The sequence below is a fragment of the Leptonychotes weddellii genome, chromosome 5, assembly GCF_054177405.1.
Source record: "Leptonychotes weddellii isolate Sample4059 chromosome 5, ASM5417740v2, whole genome shotgun sequence".
In the NCBI taxonomy this organism is placed as follows: domain Eukaryota; kingdom Metazoa; phylum Chordata; class Mammalia; order Carnivora; family Phocidae; genus Leptonychotes; species Leptonychotes weddellii.
The window spans coordinates 107026822-107048010 of record NC_138373.1 but is presented as its reverse complement, the minus strand read 5'-3'; the positions used below and the strand labels follow the sequence as shown (position 1 = coordinate 107048010).

Here is a 21189-nt window from a genome sequence, read left to right as displayed (position 1 = left end):
ACCTGAATTCTTCTGCCCTTTTTAAAAACATAGTAACCCAAGGAGTTGCTTTTTCTATATGAAGATCATGTTTCTTACATATCAAATTAGTATGCACTAGTACATCATAAGTTTCTGATTGATATGTCAGACTTAACCAATAATTCTGGCTTCTGCTTCCTGTGTTTCTTCCCTTTTATCTTCGTCAACTATATTCTGACCAAGGACTTCATTTCTTCTCATTCCTAGTACTCTATCACCTCATATTCAGGACAGGGTGAAAAGCTTTTTAACCATACTACCCCTCCAAGGAGCCACTACCTTTACAAATGTAAGATGTCCAGCTATTCTTTCCATGACTCTTTACATTTAAGCTACAAAACCAAAACACTAGGAAGTAACCATAATAGGTATAACAGAATAATATTCCTTGGGACACCCTCTAGTCAGTTTTCCAGCTCTGACATGTTTCTGAGTTGTGTTCTTAGAAAATCATGAAAAAGAATAGAAGTGTTGCTGGATGATTTGAGTTTTGCCATTATGGTCACCTTTCCTAAATGTATTCTTTTCAAATCCCTTTGTCAAGGTAATTGCTATCTTCTTTAGATGCCTAGGGCTATGGATAGGATAAGATGGAAATTATTTAACTCAAGTATAATGATAAAACAAAGCAGCATATGTATCAAATATGCTTTTCCTGCCAATACCCCCATCTCCATGGCTTCTTATAAAAAAGATGGCATTGAGAACCTTCTGTGGCCCATGGAAGTGGGACTCTGGCCTTACCTTGAGGGGAAGGAAAACTAAAGGATGGAAAAGGTTAAATGTTATAATAGAGGATTAATAATATCATATCTAACATAGAGGGATAACCTGGACTAGAAGTTAAGAGTGTGGGGTTTACACAGGGGGAAGATTACTCCAGGCTCTAGGGTCATTGCCCAGGTTACGGGTATATTTCCTCCTCCTCTTCTCTTTTTTCAACCTGTACTTCCCGAAATACCCCCCAATACATAGGTAGGAGAAGGGTAAGTAGAGGGAAGGGAGGGGGCATTCCCTCTGGAAGATTCCAGGTGATATAATCTTGTTTAACCGCCAGTGTTTTTTTTTTCCCCTCTCTCCCCTCCTACAGAAATGGAGGCAAACGACCATTTTAACTTTACTGGCCTTCCCCCTGCACCTGCTGCCTCAGGACTGAAACCCTCTCCCTCCTCAGGGGAGGGCCTCTACACTAACGGGTCTCCCATGAACTTCCCCCAGCAAGGGAAAAGTGAGTGTGAGGGCCACATGGCCTGGGGAGGGAGTGGGCATCCTTCCTTTAGAGCAGGTTGATGGGACAAGATTTGGCTCCCCTCTGGGCTAGCTACCTCACAACAGGTCTTTTTTCCTGCCAGGTGGGGAGGGAGGAAGTAAATCCTCAGAACTCCAGCTGCTGGAGAGAAACCAAGTTTCTAAGAATAAGTTCTGGGGATTTATGGAAGCAGCACTCTTAGTCTTGACTTAGGTAGGAAGGGGTTAGAAAAACATACTGGCTTTTTCATCTTGGTCTGCTCTTCTGTCAGCCCTGTTCCCTGGCTACTGCCAGAGAGCGGTGAGGTGGCTACTGCTTCCGGTACCCACTTATGGACCCGTGAGAGAGAGAAAGGTCCGGCCCTCTGAAAAGCTGTTTTTAAAGGTTAGAGAAGCCAGCCCTAGGATTGGGGGTGGAGGGGTTGGGTGAAGGTTGGGATGTGTTTGCCTTTAAATTTGTGTAATAAGAGAAGAGCGCAGATACTTGAAGTCTGTGCCACCCCTGTCCTTGAGAGTAGGAGAGAGGGACAGAGAGAGTTTTTACCTAGGTCCCTAGAGAGAAGCATCTATAATTCCAGACGGAAGTATTGCTGCCAGGATCAGGTCTTTTCCTGGATTTGGCTTATCAGTTGCTCTGTACATTGCTCTGCCAAGTACTTCTCTAATCTTGCTTGGATTTCAGGTACTTTATACTTGGAAGCAGAGAGAAGCCCAAATGCTTCCTCCTTTCCTACAGCAGAAAAATACTGCCATAGGCTTATACTTAACCACCTCTGCCTTCTCTTCTCCCTAAGGGGGTTGCAGATAGATAGAAGCTCCTTTATTTCACTGGAGGACCCCCTCCCCCTCAGTTTCTTTAGTATCTCGGTTCCTTTTATTTGAATTGTCCTCCAGTCCAGAGGTTACCATTGGTGTCGAGACCTGAAGTCTGTGGTATTGGTCATGCAGTCATTTCTCCCCTGCAATATTACCCTCCAGTTTCTATGGGGAGGGGCCAAGCCCAGCCTTCTGAGTTGGGATCTTGCCGCTGTGGTGACTGCAGATTCTATTCTTAGCCCAGCACAAAGTGCTGGATCTGCATGTGCCAGTGAGGTGGAGGCTGTCCCTTCTGGTGCCACTGCAGGACCAAACGGGCTCTGGGGTAAGGGGGGCCTGGAGAATTCAGTCATGCCACTCCAAGGGAAGAATTCCTCTAGGGAGTGAGGGTGGAGAAGAATGCAAGTCACTGTAGGGAGTCTGCAAGCAGCTTCATTTAAAAAAAATAAAAAGCCCTGAGCATCAGCAGCAGCCAGCTCTCTACTGGTCGCTCCTGTGATAGGCCAGGAGAGCTCCCCAGCCCCCTACTCAGCAGCCTCAGAAGCAGTTGCTAAGCTTACATCCAGGAGCATCTGGGTTTGGTGTTCCCTGGAGACTGAAAAGCTATAAATATAGCAGAGGGGGAATCCCCCTCCCCTTCACCTTCCCTTTTTCTAGTCAGTGCTGTGCTTTTGGTAGAAGTGGTAGAATTTCTTGCGTACATATCTGTAACTGACCCTTTTCCCTCTTTCTCTGCCAGGTTTGAATGGGGATGTGAATGTTAATGGCTTATCTACTGTATCTCACACTACTACTTCAGGGATTTTGAACTCTGCTCCCCACTCCTCCAGCACCTCACACCTCCATCACCCCAGCGTGGCCTACGACTGTCTCTGGAACTACTCACAGTACCCATCTGCCAATCCTGGCAGCAACCTCAAGGACCCACCCCTTCTCTCCCAGTTCTCGGGGGGACAATACCCACTCAACGGCATCCTTGGGGGCAGCCGGCAACCTTCATCCCCAAGTCACAACACTAACCTTCGGGCTGGGAGCCAAGAGTTCTGGGCCAACGGTACCCAGAGTCCCATGGGGCTTAACTTTGACTCACAGGAACTGTATGATTCCTTTCCTGACCAGAATTTTGAGGTGATGCCCAATGGACCCCCTAGTTTTTTCACCTCCCCACAGACTTCTCCTATGTTGGGATCCAGCATCCAGACCTTTGCACCCTCCCAGGAAGTAGGCAGTGGTATCCATCCTGATGAGGCGGCAGAAAAGGAGCTGACATCAGTTGTGGCAGAGAATGGCACTGGCTTGGTAGGCAGCCTGGAGCTGGAAGAAGAGCAGCCAGGTATAACTCTGGGTCTGTGAGCTGGGCTGGGAGAGGAAAAATGGGGCTATGGGGGGCAGTGGCTTTTTGAGGTGAGGAAAACTTGTCTTTCCAGCTCTCTGCAGTGGAGGCTGATTTGCATGTTGGTGATTAGCAGAGCCAAGTGGCTGGTGTTTTTGTGGCAGCAGCACCAGCTCGCGCGAGTGGGAGTGCAAATTATTTCAAGCTCATGCAGAGCTGCTGGCCTGGAGAGGGCAGGTGGGCGAGCCCAAAACAGCCCCAACAGACACCCTGCATCGAGAAGGGCTTCTTCCAAAATATAGGAAGGGGTTGGGGCATTAGCAGAGGGCATTGAAGCCAATTTGACTTGACTATGGCAAGGCCAGACTGGGCTGCTAAAGTGGGCTGAGCCCTAGTAGTGATTGGCACCTGAAGGAGGGAAGGAAGCAGGCATAGCATAACATTGCTTGTCTACTCAGTTTCCTGTTGTTGTTGTTGTTGTTGTTAGCATTGGTACATATGACAGTTCCTCTCCTCTTTCCTCAAAATTTATAAATGCTTATTTTGGCATTGATTCCAAATATAAGGGCGACCACCCTATAAAATCACAGGGTATTTTCTCTGTTTACCACCTGTTCCCACTGGATGGGGAACATAGCTGAGAACATGATGGGGTTCTTGTCTCAGACCCTGCTCTCCTTTCCCCTCTCTTTACCTGCTATAGGGTTTTATTAGCATTGCTCACTACAGTATCTTGGTATGATTGGAACCCAACATAGGACTGATAACTTAGGATTACTGAAGAATGAACATCCCACTAGCAAAGACTGCCTGCCTACTACAGCTGAATGAGCCAGTTGAAGGCACTGATTTTGACTTTTGCTCTTTTCTGGGATTTCCTAGAACTGAAGATGTGTGGCTACAATGGCTCTGTCCCTTCTGTGGAATCATTACACCAGGAGGTCTCAGTCTTGGTCCCTGACCCCACAGTGAGCTGCTTAGATGATCCTTCACATCTTCCTGATCAACTGGAAGACACTCCAATCCTCAGTGAAGTCTCTCTGGAGCCCTTCAACCCTCTGGCACCGGGTAGGCTTAGAGGCTGGCTCCCTTCAATTTGTCCATGCAAAAGGTAGCCAGCTTCTATCACCTAGAAGAGATAGTAAACCAGGGAAAGTATTGAGGAATTTGGAGCATTGGGGCCCAAATCCAAATAATCCTGTGGCCGACCACAGTTTCATCCCATTGGCTGACTAGGCCAACTGCACTCTGAGCTGAATTGGTTCATTTCCCAGGTTCTCTCCCAGTGTTCCTTTTGGCCAGGAGCCCTGGGCTGTAATAAATCACTGGATAAGGACTTATTACCACACAGTTGGGCTGTTTGGGTCTAACTATTTCTAATAGAGATTTCTCTAATAGAAAACTGTTGCCAGTGAACAATTACCTTTTGCCCCACTGAAATATAAGAAAGGCCGATTTTAAGATGGATGCTAGAATTTTGTGTTGATCTTTGGGTTGATATTGAGCCAGTGCTTTGCCCTTCATTTCTACTTCAAGCTTTTACAATCCCTATAGCCTGGTGACTTTACTGTTTCAGGGAGAGAGTTGTAAAATTTCCTTAATTTAATATTAGAAAGAACCTTAACATGATGTGAATTAACTAGAATTGGGATATAGTGAGACCAGTATTTCTTAAATCTTGTTTTCTGATTTTTCCACCTCCTGAAGAGCCAGTGAGTGGAGGACTCTATGGTATAGATGACACGGAGCTGATGGGTGCAGAGGACAAGCTGCCTCTTGAGGACAGCCCTGTGATTTCTGCCCTTGATTGCCCTTCCCTCAATAACGCCACTGCCTTCAGTCTCCTGGCAGATGACAGTCAAACTTCAGCCTCTATCTTTGCCAGCCCCACCTCTCCACCTGTCCTTGGGGAGTCTGTCCTGCAAGGTAAGTGAAGAGAGGTAGGACAAAGAGTCTTTGGCCTGAGAACAGGTGAGAGAACCAGTTCCATAGTTAGGGTCTTAGGGGTGGGTGCCTTACTGGGAGGAGAGGGGGCTATCGTGGGACTAAAAAAGGCACAGGCTGCTCACTCTGACTTCTGTCTGCCCTGTGCCCAGAACCTGTAGGACTTGGAGTTTGCAGTAAAAAGGTGGCCAAAGGCCTTACTTATTGGCTCCAGGTAAAAGGTACTTCACACAGTGAATACAGCAGCTTTTACCCTTTAACCTTCATGAATGGCTGGGGCGACAGCCAGAGGCTACTTCATGTTTTCCAACCCTAGGAAAAAGTCCTCTTAAGTAACTCTGTTTAGGTTAGTCCAGGTTTGACTGAGTAGATTCTCTTGTTTTGTAGGACACCATTTTTCCTTACCCATTTTTGTCCCTTTGCATTCTAGATAACAGCTTTGACCTGAATAATGGTAGTGATGCAGAACAGGAAGAAATGGAGACTCAGGCTTCAGACTTCCCACCACCTCTGACCCAGCCAGCCTCTGACCAGTCATCCACTATTCAGCTCCATCCAGCAACTTCACCAGCAGTCCCGCCAACAGCCTCCCCGGCAATCTCCCTGGCAGTTTCGCCAGCAGCCTCCCTGGAAATCTCTCCAGAAGTCTCCCCAGCGGTTTCGCCAGCAGTCTCCCCGGAAATTTCCCCAGTCATCTCCCCAGCAGCCTTCCCAGCTGTCTCTCCAACTTCCTCAGCAGCCCTCCCACCAGTCTCCTCAGAAGTCTCCTTGACAGGCTCCCCAGTGACCTCCCCAAAAGTGTCCCCTGCAGCTTCCCCAGTAGCTGTCCTCCCAGCAGCCTCCCCAGCAGATAAGGATGTCAACACCTTCCCTGAAAGCACCACTGACCTGGAAGAGATCACTGGAGAAGGAGTCACTACTTCTGGTAGTGGTGAGTGTCCAGATTCTGTTCCATTCCTAGCCAGTTTAAAGAAAAGTTTTTGTCCTGTGTGGCATTTAGCCCTTCCCTGCTGGCCAGTTTCACTGTTTTGCTTGAATTCTTAAGTTGGGTATCCCCTATCTTCCTCTCAAGGTGATGTCCTGAGGAGACGTATTGCTACCCCAGAAGAAGTTCGTCTTCCCCTCCAACATGGGTAAATGCTCTAGTTTGCTACATACATTGACCTTGACAAATTTAATGAATGACTTTAGGAAGAAGGGAAGAGAGGTCATCTCATTTGAGATGGAGAGGAATGGGCTAGGCAAGAATGGATTAAAGACAGTTATCTGCAATGATAATGCCTGAGATTCTTAGGCTTTCCTCCTTCTCCCAAGATCTGCCTCCCCTCACCTATTCTTTCCTCACCTTGTGGCCATTCGGATTTTTGCTCCAGGGGCTGCAGCTGTTATCTTTTCCAAACCCAGCTGGTGACCCTAGAGCTCAGATACCCAAATTAGCTGACGTGTTTTATATGCTTAGAGAAGGGATAGCAGTGAGTGGGGAGTGGCTAAGTCTTGATGAATTGGGATTTTTTTTTTTTTTAAATGCTCTTTGGCAAGGTAAGGACAGGAACAGTATGTGACCAGAATGAGCAAGCCAATTGACACCAAAGGCCTCATAAGAATGACTGCCTTCCTGATTGTCCCCACCCCCACCCCTCTAGGCAACTTGTGGTCACCAAGTCTGAGTTCTGCTTAAAGTTTTGAGAGAAAGATAAGGCTTAGTCTTAGAATAATCTGTTTCTCAGAACACAGAGTTCCTTACTAAACCTTGGCCTACAGAGTCATTTTATGGAGTCAGCAGCAAGTTTATCCTTCTGCTTGCCCACCCCCCCCCCCGTCTTTTCTGCCTTTATTCCAAGTCTTCATCCTCTTCATCGGAAACCCAGCAATTGCCTTGAATGGCATTGGGGGGGGATTCCTGGCTGCTCATCACGCTGACCTTGTAAAGGCAGGGTGGAGGTCTTTCTGGGCCTGTGCATTTTGGTGTATTGCTACCCCCACCTCCCAGGCTCTGAGGGATTTGTAGAGCTCAGGCCTGCCTGCCTGCCAAGCTTGTGTCTCCCGCTGTGTTTGCATCTACCTGCAGTTCTAGTAAGATAGATGCTGGGAGGGTCATCTCTGGGCTTGGCTCCTGGGATGGCTTGGCTGTGGGTAGGGGTGTGACCTGGCAGCAGGGCACGTGTGCTTCTCTGGCAGGTGGCGGAGAGAGGTGCGCATCAAGAAGGGTAGCCACCGATGGCAAGGGGAGACATGGTATTATGGCCCCTGTGGGAAGAGGATGAAACAGTTTCCAGAAGTGATCAAGGTAATGTAGCTTTCATGGGCATTTTTTTTTTCTTTGTAATGTATGACAAAGTCTTTACTTTCAAATGATTATCAGTACACCAAGTAGGAACATGTATACAAGTTTTTGAATTCTATCATCTAATTAAATTTTGATTAAGAGAAACTAAAAGCAGCCCGAACAATATATACTAGTATTCGCTATTCTACCCTTAGCCAGAAAGGATGATTTAAGGCCGGCTACGGCTTCAGTGAACGTTACAGGAACTATTTACTACTTTTTCATAGAGAAAGCCCCTGACCTTCAAGAAAGCTTTAGGGAAAAAAAAAAAATTTAATCCCTTTCTGTCTTTAAACAGAATTTTTTTTTTTTTTTTTACTACATCTAAGAAAGAAAAAGTACTGATATATATGTTGCTTGAGCTAAAAGTCATAGGAAAACAGAAAACGTATACACATTAAATTTCTAAGAAATATGAGGTAAAGGGAGAAAATCTTTGGATAAGCTCTTCGTTTGTACAAAGCAGCTAGATTTGCTATTCTCTAAGAAGTGAGGGGACCTACTACATAATATACAGAAATAATTTAATGCCTTTTCACAAGGATGTAACTACTCAAGCTTTGCTGAAGCTTTGTGTTCCATTTCATGGGCATTTTAATGGAAGCACAGACTCCTTTCTTGGGCCCAGGGGCAACAGGCTAGCATTTTCTGCTCTTTGGCCTGTTCTGTTTGTGCTATTGCTGGACAAAGGCATGATAGGGCTGTGACTTCATTAATGCCACTTTGCCTCCTCCTTTTAGTACCTGAGCCGCAACGTGGTACACAATGTACGCCGTGAGCACTTCAGTTTCAGTCCCCGTATGCCTGTTGGAGATTTCTTTGAAGAGAGAGACACGCCAGAGGTGCGCACCCCAGGGTTAAATATGCTTTTGTCTCTGAGAAAGAGTCGGTGGAGAAGCTGTAGCTTCTTGTGGGGTTTGGAGGGTCTGGGGCATTAAATGACTCAGAGGATATGGTGGCTTGCACCCTCACGTTGTAATAGTCTTCTTCATTACCTTAGGGCTTGCAGTGGGTACAGCTCTCAGCAGAGGAGATCCCATCCAGGATTCAGGCAATTACTGGGAAACGGGGCCGACCTCGAAACACTGAGAAGGCCAAGACTAAGGAAGTCCCCAAGGTGAAACGGGGACGAGGTCGGCCACCCAAGGTCAAAATCACTGAGCTGCTGAATAAGACAGATAACCGCCTCATAAAGAAACTGGAGGCCCAAGGTACAGTGGTGTCTCTTATGTTAGGATTCTGCTTGCTCTGTGAAGTATTGGAAATGCGTTTTTTTGTTTGTTTTTTTATTTTAAGATTTTTACTTATTTATTAGAGTGAGAGAGAGAGCACGAGCAGAGGGAGAGGGGGAGGGAGAAGCAGACTCCACTGAGCAGGGAGCCCAATGCGGGGCTCGATCCCAGGACTCTGGGATCATGACCTGAGCTGAAGGCAGGTGCTTAACCGACTGAGCCACCCAGTGCCCCTGAAGTTTTGGAAATGTTGAGGAATTACTAATGCCTGGGTTTCCCAGGAGCATGACTGACATTAATTATCTGGAAAGAATGAATCTGAATCACCTTCCCCTCCCTAGAAAGCAGCACCAAGGTCCCAGCACTTTTGTGGTACTTCAGCAGCCTGTTTCTTCTTGAATTGCTTATACTAGTGGAGCCTTGGGTGGTTGGTCCCCAGACGTTGATAGGGGAAGAGAGGGCTTCCATGTCCTTTCTTGCCATTTTTCAGCTCCTTGGCTTATTGGTTTGTGTTGTGCACTTTACCCTTACTCATTGCTACCATCACAGAGGTTCAGAATTCACATCTGAATCCAAAGATAATTGGCACTGTTTTAATGGATAGACAGGTAGGAAATGTGTAATTTTTCAGCAGATACTGCATTTACCCTGATATAGTATGAAGAGTTTGAAAAAATTTGGAGTCTTCTCACTCCTATTCAGAGTTGCAGCTCTGCCACATTCTGACCATATGACCTGGAGCAAGACACTTACATTGTACTAGAAGCCTATACTGGGTTATCTGTAGGTAGTATCTGTCTAACTTAGGGCGTTGCTGTATGGACATGGTGGTGGTGTGTCCATGCCAGAATAGAATAGGTACTATCCTATCAAAAACATCAATTCTAACACACACTGTTGTTTTCAGCATTCCATTTCAATATTCAGTCTTCCAAAAGCAGAGAAATTTATATTTTTTTGGTAGAGCAGGGCATAAGAACTGAGCATAAGCAATAGCTATGTCAGTGTTGATCCGATTGTACTGAGGTATCCGTTATTTGAGCCCTTTCTTTCTGGCACATTCTTTTTAATTGGTGCTTCCAACTTTGGAGACCACCCTTTTTCCCTGGCAGTTTGGTTTTGTTTTCTTTCTCTGCTCTGAAATCAGTCTGTGGGTTGCTGCCCCTGCCAGGTAGCCTGGGAAGGAGACAGGTTACAAGGCTATTCTGCCATTGCGGCCTCTAAGACCCCTTCTAAAGTAGTCTAATCTGTTCCAGGGGCTGGGACTTCTGGGCAGGAGAGTTTTGAGTTCTTTGTGCTACCCCACAGCAGGTGTCTCTTCAACATTTTTCTCCCCAACATGTTATTATATATACCAAAAAACAAAACTAGATTCTTCAGGGAGCTGCTTAGGAAGTCAGCTTTGTGACAGGAATGTGCTGCTCTGGATGCTGGAGATCAATCTGCCTGCCTCACTCTTCATTTCTCTTTCTGCCCTCACAGAAGCACTGAATGAGGAGGATAAAGCAAAGATGAATAAAATCAAGAAGAAGATGAAGCAGAAGGTACAACGAGGAGAGTGTCAGCCTACTATCCAAGGGCAGGTGAGGGACATCAGAGAGATTACACAGTGGGTTAACTTTTCCTACAGTCCGCTTCATCATCTCTTCTTCCTTCTCCTACATTTGCCACCTCCCCATCTCCCCGCCTCCCCTCATGTAGCAGCATACCTTCGTACCTGGAATTTGCGGCGGGGGCGGCGGGGGGGGCTTGATTTAGAGAATTGGGCTTGTTCAAGGATCATGTGGGCATCTCCAGGGTGAGAGAATTGATCCATTGCCAACCCCTCATCCCATCTCTCACCTCTCCTCCCCAGCACCCTTGTCTGTTTTTGAATCCTAGCCCAAGCAGAGATGCTTTCAGAGTTTGAGGAGAAATGACTTCCCTTATGGTTTACAGGCCAGAAACAAGCGGAAACAAGAGACCAAGAGCTTAAAGCAGAAGGAAGCTAAGAAGAAATCCAAGGTAGGTGCATGTACACACAAGTACAACTTTGAAGTCACCAAACTGATTCTGCAAGACATATATGAGTTGGTCTTGTTTTATAGCCACACTTGTGGGCTCCTGAAGGGTGGGGGGGCGTGGGGACCAGGGAAGGATGGTGACTGGAATCTTTATGGAACTCTTGGTCCCTCTCTCCTTTGGGTGAGTAGGCTGAGAAGGAGAAGGTAAAGACAAAGCAGGAAAAACTGAAGGAAAAAGTGAAGAGGGAGAAGAAGGAGAAGGTAAAAATGAAGGAAAAGGAGGAAGTGGCCAAAGGCAAATCAGGCTGTAAAGCCGAAAAAACGCTGGCCATGCAGAGGCGCTTGGAGGAGCGGCAGAGGCAACAGATGATCTTGGAAGAGATGAAGAAGCCCACAGAGGATATGTGTCTGACTGATCACCAGGTAGTGAGGGGAGAGTAACAGGTCCTGGGTCCCTGGGTCCTGGAGGGGCCAGTTGTGAAGACATTTCCACTAAAAGAAGAACCTCCTAGATATCCAGACTGTTGCCTTCAGGTATGTTTGAAAACCGTACCACTTTTATCCTTACAGCCCCTACCTGACTTCTCACGCATCCCTGGTCTGATCCTGCCCAGTGGGGCCTTCTCAGATTGCTTGACCATCGTGGAATTCCTGCACAGCTTCGGCAAGGTGCTGGGCTTTGACCCCGCCAAAGATGTACCCAGCCTGGGGGTCCTGCAGGAGGGACTCCTGTGTCAAGGTGACAGCCTGGGTGAGGTGCAAGATCTGCTGGTGCGGCTCCTGAAGGCTGCGCTCTATGACCCTGGCCTGCCCTCCTACTGTCAGGTGAGGGCCTTCCCCAGGTAGGTTGGGAGGGCCTGGGATCCAGGGCTGTGTCTCAGTTTTGCTTTGTCTTTAAGTTAAACACACAAAAGTCCCTCCCTGAAGTGATCAGGATAAGTGAAAGGAGATCTGGTTTCTTCCTGTTTATGTTTTCCTTATATTTTTCCCTTCTGTTTTTCTTCTGACTTCCCTCTGCTTATTTTGTTCATTTTCCTTTATTTTACTCCTTTTCTTTTGTACCTTTCCTTTGTCTTCTCTCGTCATGCGTTAGCACTTTGATTCTTATGTCTTCACCCCATAGTTCTCTTCTAGTGTATTTTCTTGTTCCAGATTCACCCAACCTGTGTTATTTCACTTTTTATCTTAACTCCCATTCTGTTCTCCTCCAAACAGTCCTTAAAGATCTTGGGGGAGAAGGTGTCGGAGATCCCACTAACAAGAGACAATGTATCTGAGATCCTGCGCTGCTTCCTCATGGCATATGGAGTGGAGCCAGCCCTCTGTGACAGCCTGCGCACCCAGCCTTTTCAGGCCCAGCCCCCCCAACAGAAAGCTGCTGTCTTGGCCTTCCTTGTGCATGAGCTCAATGGCTCCACCCTCATCATCAAGTGAGGGTCTGGGGTGGGGATGGTTACTGTATGCTTTGGTCAGAATGGGAAGGGGAAGGGTTTAGCCTTCCAGAAATCCTGGGGTGATGTGTCCACTGCCATGCTCTGGAGATGCTAGAGCGACTTGGGGACTGGATCTTAGTACCTTTCCAGGGAGAATCTAAGCCTTCCTCTGCCATTTATCCAGCCTAGGCCCTAGGATGAAACTCCTGTTCAGCTGCAGCCCCTTTACCCTTGAGCCTCCCTTCTTTTCTGTTTGTGCTACCACTTCTACCTCAAAATCTCATTCCCTATTCCTCTACAGTGAGATCGACAAGACTCTGGAGAGTATGTCCAGCTACAGGAAAAACAAGTGGATTGTTGAAGGCCGGCTCCGGAGGTAGGGGTGGGCAGAGGGTGGGGCCTAGAGAGGAGAGAAGGCGCAAAAGAGTAAAGCGTAGCCAGAACTTGCCCCTGGAACCGATGCCTGTAGCCTCTCCCATGGGGTTGGGACCTGACCCCAGGGCTCAGGATGGCTTAGATTGCAGGTGTTCCTTTTGTGGCAGTCTCCCGTTCCTCACCGCAATTTTTCCCTTACTCTGTTTTAAGACTGAAAACTGCTCTGGCCAAACGAACTGGGCGGCCTGAGGTGGAGATGCAAGGGCCAGAGGAGGGCCTGGGGCGGAGGCGCAGTTCTCGCATCATGGAGGAGACCAGTGGCATGGAAGAAGAGGAAGAGGAAGAGACTGTAGCGACTGTCCATGGCCGCAGGGGGCGAAGAGATGGAGAGGTACTAGCCCCACACTGAGGACAGTGGGAGTTGGAAATAGATTATTTGTCTTTCTTGAATCTAATAATTCCCTTTCATTGTCCATTTGCTTCTTCTACAGGTTGATGCCACAGCATCAAGCATCCCAGAGCTAGAGCGCCAGATAGAAAAACTAAGCAAGGTACTGTGCTTCTAACCTCCCAGGATCTGGGGATGTGGGCTGGGAGAGAATTTATCACCTTGTGAGTTGGGCCCCAGATGGGATCAATTTTCTAGGGAAGCTGAGAGCCATTGCGCAGCTCCCGTGTATTGGACAGAGTCACTCTTTGGAAATGTGTTTTTTTATACCTCTTTCTTTCCCTTGCCTACCCAGCGTCAGCTCTTCTTTCGAAAAAAGCTGCTTCACTCATCCCAGATGCTTCGGGCCGTCTCCTTGGGTCAGGACCGCTATAGACGCCGCTACTGGGTGTTGCCCTATTTGGCTGGTATCTTTGTGGAAGGAACAGAGGAGAGCTTATGTAGGTGTTTCATGGGAGCCTGAATTGAGTCCTATCTAACAGAGTTAACCAGTTCCTTTTTCTCTGTCAAGTCTTTTTGAGTTTCTTTCATTTTATGAGAATCAGTGTAGCATAGTGGTTAAGAGAACAGGCTGTGGGGTGAGACTTCCCACCTACCTGCTGTGTGCTTCAGTCTCTTCATTTATAAAGTGGGGATGATAATAGGTATACCTCATAGGGCTGTTGAGAGGATTAGGATGAGTTAATACTCTTAGGATAGTGTTTAACATCTATCTGGTTCTTAATAAATGTTAGCTTATGACTATGCTGCTGCTTCTTGATTACTTGGGAGAATAGTGTTTCTTTCCCAGATACTTGGTTCATTGGCATCTAAGTTGTTCCCAATTGAATCTCAAAGGGGCGGATTAAGTCCAAGAGAAAAAGAAAATGTCTATCCTGTATTTATATACCCTCTTTCCTTCCCCTTATGTATTAGTGATGCTTTAAACTCTTCACTTCTCTTTACAGTTCCTGAGGATGTGATAAAGCAGGAAACTGACTCCCATCCAGCTCCCAGCCCAGCCCCCTTCTCCCTGAAGAAGGAGTTAACTGGCTCCAGCACCTCTGCCAGTACTCCTGCCCGGGCCCGAGGCCGACCTCGGAAAACTAAGCCTGGGTCTCTGCAACCTAGGCACCTGAAATCCCCTGGCCGGGGTCAGGGTTCAGAACAGCCCGATGCCCAGCTTCAGCCCGAGATTCAGCCCCATCCTCAGCTTCAGGCTCAGCCCCAGCTCCAGCCCCAACCCCAGCTTCAGCTCCATCCTCAGCCCCAAAATGGGTTCCTGGAGCCAGAAGGCTCCCCCTTGTCCTTGGGTCAGAGCCAGCATGACCTCAGCCAGTCAGCTTTCCTGTCTTGGCTGAGCCAGACTCAGAGCCACGGCTCCCTGCTGAGCAGCTCAGTCCTCACACCTGACAGCAGCCCTGGAAAACTGGACCCAACCCCATCACAACCCTTGGAGGAGCCAGAGCCTGATGAGGCAGAGTCCATCCCTGATTCTCAAGCTCCCTGGTTTAACTTCTCAGCCCAGATGCCTTGCAATGCTGCCCCTACACCACCCCCAGCAGTTTCTGAGGACCAGCCTGCTCTCTCCCCTCAGCAGCCTGCCTCCTCCAAGCCAGTAAGTAGCCAGAATTAGTGGTAGGCAGTTGACTTCATCTTGCCACAGGCTGTAGTGCCTGGGTGCAGGCTTGTGCTGAAGCTGGGGGAAGGGATAGGGCCGTTAGGGTCCTATAAATGTGAAAATGCCCTCATCTTGTGTTTCATCTCACAGATGAATAGACCCAGTGCGGCCAACCCCTGTTCTCCAGTACAGCTCTCTTCTACCCCCTTACCTGGGATGGCCTCTAAGAGACGAACAGGAGACCCTGGGGGCACATCACAGAGTCTCACAGGGCTAGGACAGCCAAAACGGAGAGGGAGACCCCCCAGTAAGTTCTTCAAACAGATGGAACAGCGTTATCTAACCCAGCTGACAGCCCAGCCTGTCCCCCCTGGTGAGTGCCCTTGAGGTGGCATGGGTGAGAGTATAGGTAGGAGTGGCATCAGATATGGGCCATAGGATTCATAGCTGGTTCCCACCCCCACCCCCCTCCCCACATATGTGAACTCTTCACAGAGATGTGCTCTGGCTGGTGGTGCATCCAAGATCCTGAGACACTGGATGCTACGCTCAAGGCCCTGCACCCCCGAGGCATCCGAGAAAAGGCACTTCACAAACACCTCAACAAGCACAGGGACTTCTTACAGGAAGTCTGCCTGCGGCCCTCTACAGGTAAGATAAATACTTTGACCCAGCCTGAGCTAAAGAGCCCAGGGATAAATGTTGAGCTGCTGTTGCGGACAGTGGCCTCATTGATGGGCCTTTCCCTCTGCCTTCTGTGTTCTCAGACCCCATCTTTGAGCCTAGTCAGCTACCTGCCTTTCAAGAAGGGATTATGAGCTGGTCCCCCAAAGAGAAGACCTATGAGACAGACCTGGCTGTGCTTCAGTGGGTAGAGGAGCTGGAACAACGGGTTATCCTGTCTGATCTGCAGATTCGGGTACACTAGGGCTGGCACTGGGGAGGAAGTTGTTGAGGGGGAGGCGGTCATCGCTTGTACTCTGTTAGGAAAAACCCTGGGTCCTCACTTCACAAGTGATTTCTTATGACACTAGATTTTTTTCTACACTTAATTTTCTTCCTTTACAATGAGTTTTATTCCTGTCTCCCACCTGCAGGGCTGGACATGTCCCAACCCAGACTCTACTCGGGAAGACTTGGCCTACTGTGAGCATCTGCCTGACTCCCAGGAGGATATCACCTGGAGAGGCCGAGGTAGGGAAGGACTGGCACCCCAGCGTAAAACCACCAACCCGCTGGACCTGGCTGTGATGCGCCTCGCTGCCCTTGAGCAGAATGTGGAGCGGCGGTATCTACGGGAGCCCCTGTGGCCAGCTCATGAGGTTGTACTGGAGAAGGCCTTGCTCAGCACGCCCAGTGGTGCCCCCCAGTGCACCACGACAGAGATGTGAGTGCCCCAACCCCCATTCTTGGTCTTGGGGAGAAGGGATACGTTTAATGGATCCTGCTCCTCATCCAAAGATCACCACTTTTTCTCCCCCGCCCCCCCCCCCCCCACCTCCCAGATCCTACGAGATCACCCCTCGCATTCGGGCCTGGCGCCAGACACTTGAGCGGTGCCGGAGTGCAGCCCAGGTGTGCTTGTGCCTGGGCCAGCTGGAGAGGTCCATTGCCTGGGAGAAGTCCGTCAACAAAGTGGTAAGAGGCTGGGAGAGCCTGGGAAGGCTGAGGGGGCAGCCAGCTCATGGGGGGAGTGGGGTCACCGACAGGCAGAGGCTTGAGGGCTCACCTTGCCTCCTCATACCCTTGGTCTAGACCTGTCTCGTCTGCCGGAAGGGTGACAACGATGAGTTTCTTCTGCTTTGCGATGGATGTGATCGTGGCTGCCACATTTACTGCCATCGGCCCAAGATGGAGGCTGTCCCAGAAGGAGATTGGTTCTGTGCCGTATGTTTGGCCCAGGTAAGGCTTCTGCTTTCTCATTCCCACTCCCAAGCAGAAGTCAGAGGTGTTCTTTCTCATCCCATTTGTCACCAATCCTGCAGATAGCAGCACTTCCTACCATGCCTCAGTGTCCCCTTGGAAAGAGCTCCAGGTTAGGTGCTGGGAGACCTGGATTCTGGTCCCTCTTGGAACAAGTCACTTAAATTCTGTAGCCTCGCTTGCTTTCTTCTGTACAGGGGGAATGATTGTATTTTCCCTTTTACCTACCTTATTGGACTATGTGAGTAGATGCACATGCTGGCTGATGCGTGGAAGTGTTTTGAAGCCTCAGTCACACTTAGACAAATAGGGATGGTAACGAACTGGAAGGCAAGCAGAGTACATCTCCAGCTGTTACTGATCTCACCCTTTTCCCATCCTCAGCAGGTAGAGGGAGGATTCACTCAGAAGCCTGGTTTCCCGAAACGAGGCCAGAAGCGGAAAAGCAGTTACGAGCTGAACTTCGCGGAGGGTGATGGCCGCCGACGCCGGGTACTGTCCAGGGGCCGAGAGAGCCCAGCAGTGCCTCGGTACTCAGAAGAAGGGCTGTCCCCCGCCAAGCGGCGGCGCTTCTCCATGCGGAACCACCACAGTGATCTCACATTTTGCGAGTGAGTCGAATGAATTCTGGGCACAACTGGCTCCACCTTTGCCGTAGTAAGGACTAGGAGGGGTCAGTGGATTTGCGTCCCGAGATGCAGCCATCCCTGTCCCTCTAATGACAGGATTATCTTGATGGAGATGGAGTCCCATGACGCAGCTTGGCCATTCCTGGAGCCCGTGAACCCACGTTTGGTGAGCGGGTACCGGCGCATCATCAAAAACCCTATGGATTTTTCCACCATGCGGGAGCGGCTGCTCCGGGGAGGGTAGGTGGACATCAGCATGTCTCCTGGCTATTGTGTTACTCCCGTGACTCCTCCGGGCTCACAGCTCTGCCTCCCCCTCTGCCCAGGTATACCAGCTCAGAGGAGTTTGCAGCGGATGCGCTCCTGGTCTTTGACAACTGCCAGACCTTCAATGAGGATGACTCTGAAGTGGGCAAGGCTGGGCACATCATGCGCCGCTTCTTCGAGAGCCGCTGGGAGGAGTTTTATCAGGGAAAACAGGCCAATCTGTGAGGCAAGGGAGGTGGGGAGTCACCTCGTGGCATTTCCCCCTGCCCTCCAAACAAAAACCCTGCCATTCTCACCTGCTGATGCTGCCCTGGGTCCAGACTCAAGTCAGAGATCTCAGCCTGATTTTTGACCTTACCCTTGGCAGCGCCCTACATCCTCTTACCCCTACCTGCACCCCTTTTCCCCTTTCCTCTTCTTGCTCCTCAAATAAGAGGGGCAGAGATGAGGTCCTTCTGGACTGAAAGCCAAAAAAAGAAAGAAAGAAAGAATTTTTCCTTTCTGTTTTATTTCCTAATTTAAAATGAGGAGGAGGAAGGAAGTCCCTGCTTCCTCCTCCCACCTTCTTCTCCTTCCCTGTACGTGCCCCAGCATTCTGGGGCTATTTAACAATAGCAATAGTTCTAGTGAATGTGTGAAACCGAAAAACACTCTGTACTGTGTGTGGACCCGCAGTGACGGCCAGTAAAGTGGACTTAACTCCCAAGTGTGTCGAGCCGGACACCGGGCCCTGAACATGCTGCTTCCATGTTCAGTCCCTTCCCTGCTTCCCACTTTCTCAATTTTTCCTTTTCCCTCCTCTCCCTACTTTTAAGATTTTCTCTCATCCAATAATGTAAAGCTATCGTGTACGGGTTCCTCTACCCTTTTCTCTCCCCCCAAATCTTTTTTCCCCTCAAAGGAAATAGAAATTCAGAGGTCCCTGTCTTTCTCTCTGTCCTCATCGTCCTGCCAATAGCTACCCCCTCTGTAATGTTGGATACTCCTCACATGCTGAGTTTCTAGCCTTTTTTTGAAACTCAGTAGCTGGGGAGAGGGCAGGGAGGCACCCTGGACCCTGGGCCTTCCAGCCTCCTTCCCCACCTCTTACCCAAACCTCCCTCTTGGGAACTCCTCAGGGACAACTACTGCTGAGTTTGGGCGCACTCCCAAGATGGAGGCCAGGTAGCAATCAGCTGGCCTCAGAGAGAGGTGTGTGTGCGTGTGTGTGTGTGTCTGTGTGTGTGTGTGTTTGTGGGGGGGAGGGAGGATGCTGTGATTGTGCCCCTGTGCTGTTTGATGGCATCCAGTTTCCCCAAGTATCTTTTTGTTCCCACCTTCCCTAGTGTTTCAAACCATCACATTTTTGTCCTTGGGAAACCACAGGAGCAGTTTTTCTGGGTACAAGGCTCTGTCTCCTCTCTCCCAGGCATTTCTGTTCCAGCCTCTTCAAACTGTGCAATCTTTCAGCAGGAACTCCCTCTCCTTTCAATAGCTTTGAGTCTTAAGCTTTTGTAGGGAGAGGGGTAGAACTGGATCTTTCCCTAATCCCATGAGCTTCTGTGGGTTTAGTTGTGCTTTTCTTTCCTTATCTACTTCATACCCGGGACCCCTTCCCCAGCAGCAGCAGAGACCCCAGAGCACAAGAGAGTAGGGAAGAGGGGTTCTGGGTCCACCACTGCCCTACATGTGACTATGCCCAAGTTAAGCCCCAGCATGTGAGAGGAAAGCTGCTAACTCCCAGCTACAGCCATGGGCCCCTGTCCCCCCTGCTTTCCTGCTCAGCAGCGCCCCTCCCATCAGAGATTACGGGTACTTGCACTGGGGAGGTGGCTGTTGGCCGGCCCAAGCAGAGAGCTGAGGCGTCCAAGAAATGTTCCATTGGTGGGGGAGGGGGCGCCAGGCGAGGTGGAGCATTCCTTGTACTTCTGGCAGCACTGGATAGCCACTGAAGGGGGTGGGGGGCGGTGTGGGGAGGTCCTGGGGCAGCCCCTCTCTTACTCCTTTATGCCCCCCTTCTCCCCCATGGCCTATTTCTAAAGTCGCCTTTTCTGTCAGATAAACCTCAAAACTTTTAATTTTATTTGAGATTTTTTTTTTTTTTTTTTGCTTTTAAAGAGGTGGATTGAAGAATATTTGAATTGACTTTATATTATGCATAAATATTTATATTTTATCTAAATAACTGCGCTGTAACAAAGTTTGTGTCAGTCAAACGTTTGGAACTGTTATAGTTGGGGGCTCTTCTTTTTTCCCCATGGCAGTTTTCCCCGGTATAAAATGTACTAGATTAATTTTATTGTTGGAAGCGAGGTGGACGGGGGAGTGAAATCTCCATGTTCCTTCTTTGTGTTCCTCTCCCAGCTCCATCTCTTTTCCCTAGGGACCAGGCACTCTTAAGATGGGGTGGAGTCCTAGCCTCAGTTTGAAGAAGTTGGGGCTGAAAGGGGGGGTAGGGGTAGGGCATGATCAAAGGGGCCATTTCTCATGTTCTTTCCTCATCTTCACCGCCCCTCGAGCTAGGTGGATTTTCTCTTCTTGACAAATAAGAGTATTTGGTAGGGAAGGCAGGTTAAAAAATAATAAAACCCACCCCCTGCCCCTTTGTTTTCCCTCCCCTCTATCAGTCTGGTAACAGGAAGAAACCACACCATCAACACCAACAAGTTTCCATGTTCCTTTTACAACAAAAGGGACTTGACTTTTTATATAACCAAATGTGGTGTTTTAGTGACTTTTTGATAATGTACAGTTTTTTGTGAATTTAAATTTATTTCTTTCTATATTTTTAGGACCAATCTCATTTTTAATAAGGTTTAAAAAAGAAAAAAAAAAGGTCTAGAGAAAAAACCTCCTGTTTTTGCCATGTGATGTTCCACAAGTGCAGCTGTAGAAAAGTGCTTGTCAGTTGAAATAAAAACCACATTTGATAGAGATTCAAAAGACTCTTGTGTATTTATCTTCCCTTCAACATAGGTTCTCACACTTGCTTAAGGGGAAGACTGGGTATTAGGGCGAGGATGACTCGTCTGGTGTAGGAGATAGGTGGCAGGGGAGCAACCTGCTCCTAAACTTCCAAGGTTTGTCCCTAAACCTCCAAGCTTGGCCCTTGCCGTACAAGAGGCATCCAAGGCGGAGTTCCTGCTTATGTGGAGGGAACGGGTTCTTAGTGCTCCTGGCGCCTGAGCAAAGTGCCATTCCGGGTGCCTCCCCCTTGCCTTGTGAGACGCCACCTTGGCTTCCTAAGCTGCCACTTGTGTTCCCAGAGTAGCAGATACGGGCCCATCACCAACCTCCCAACTTCTGCCCATGGATAAAACACCAGGGGGTAGACTTACGTGTTTTATTTCAAGACAAAAGTTGAAATGAGACAAAACGGAGCTATAGCAAGTTGTAGGGAAGGAACATGAAAATAACCAAGGGTCAAAAAGGGAGAAAAACTAGAAGGGTAGATAGCACTGACATAGACATGAAAAGAGTATAAAACTAGAAGCTTCCGGATAAAAAATGTACAAAATGTGTGCGTTTAAATATTTCCTGTTCAAGATGACAAGTGCATGCAAGAAAGCACTCACCACCCAAGAAATGTGTTGGGACAGGGACACCAATAGT

General features: G+C 48.7%; 1 protein-coding gene across 5 annotated transcripts in view; it reads left to right on the top strand.

The window, feature by feature from the left end:
• The window catches only part of BAZ2A (bromodomain adjacent to zinc finger domain 2A), a 34604-nt gene extending 14084 nt beyond the window's left edge, over nt 1-20520 (top strand). For 4 of the 5 annotated variants that reach the window (XM_081821879.1, XM_081821880.1, XM_081821881.1 and 1 more), the window contains 28 exons: nt 1112-1249; nt 2825-3418; nt 4301-4486; nt 5126-5344; nt 5793-6293; nt 6435-6495; nt 7541-7649; nt 8429-8530; nt 8689-8899; nt 10403-10503; nt 10859-10924; nt 11113-11346; nt 11494-11748; nt 12139-12353; nt 12658-12732; nt 12942-13122; nt 13223-13282; nt 13475-13619; nt 14127-14776; nt 14930-15152; nt 15275-15430; nt 15547-15698; nt 15877-16166; nt 16285-16417; nt 16535-16681; nt 17087-17313; nt 17428-17571; nt 17658-20520. In XM_081821879.1, coding sequence (XP_081678005.1) covers nt 1114-1249; nt 2825-3418; nt 4301-4486; nt 5126-5344; nt 5793-6293; nt 6435-6495; nt 7541-7649; nt 8429-8530; nt 8689-8899; nt 10403-10503; nt 10859-10924; nt 11113-11346; nt 11494-11748; nt 12139-12353; nt 12658-12732; nt 12942-13122; nt 13223-13282; nt 13475-13619; nt 14127-14776; nt 14930-15152; nt 15275-15430; nt 15547-15698; nt 15877-16166; nt 16285-16417; nt 16535-16681; nt 17087-17313; nt 17428-17571; nt 17658-17823 — 5739 coding nt within the window. In that variant the 5' untranslated portion in view covers nt 1112-1113 and the 3' untranslated portion in view covers nt 17824-20520. The remainder of the gene's footprint in view (nt 1-1111; nt 1250-2824; nt 3419-4300; nt 4487-5125; nt 5345-5792; nt 6294-6434; nt 6496-7540; nt 7650-8428; nt 8531-8688; nt 8900-10402; nt 10504-10858; nt 10925-11112; nt 11347-11493; nt 11749-12138; nt 12354-12657; nt 12733-12941; nt 13123-13222; nt 13283-13474; nt 13620-14126; nt 14777-14929; nt 15153-15274; nt 15431-15546; nt 15699-15876; nt 16167-16284; nt 16418-16534; nt 16682-17086; nt 17314-17427; nt 17572-17657) is intronic. The other variant, XM_081821883.1, reaches the window with a different exon arrangement.
• Nucleotides 20521-21189: the final 669 nt, after the last annotated feature.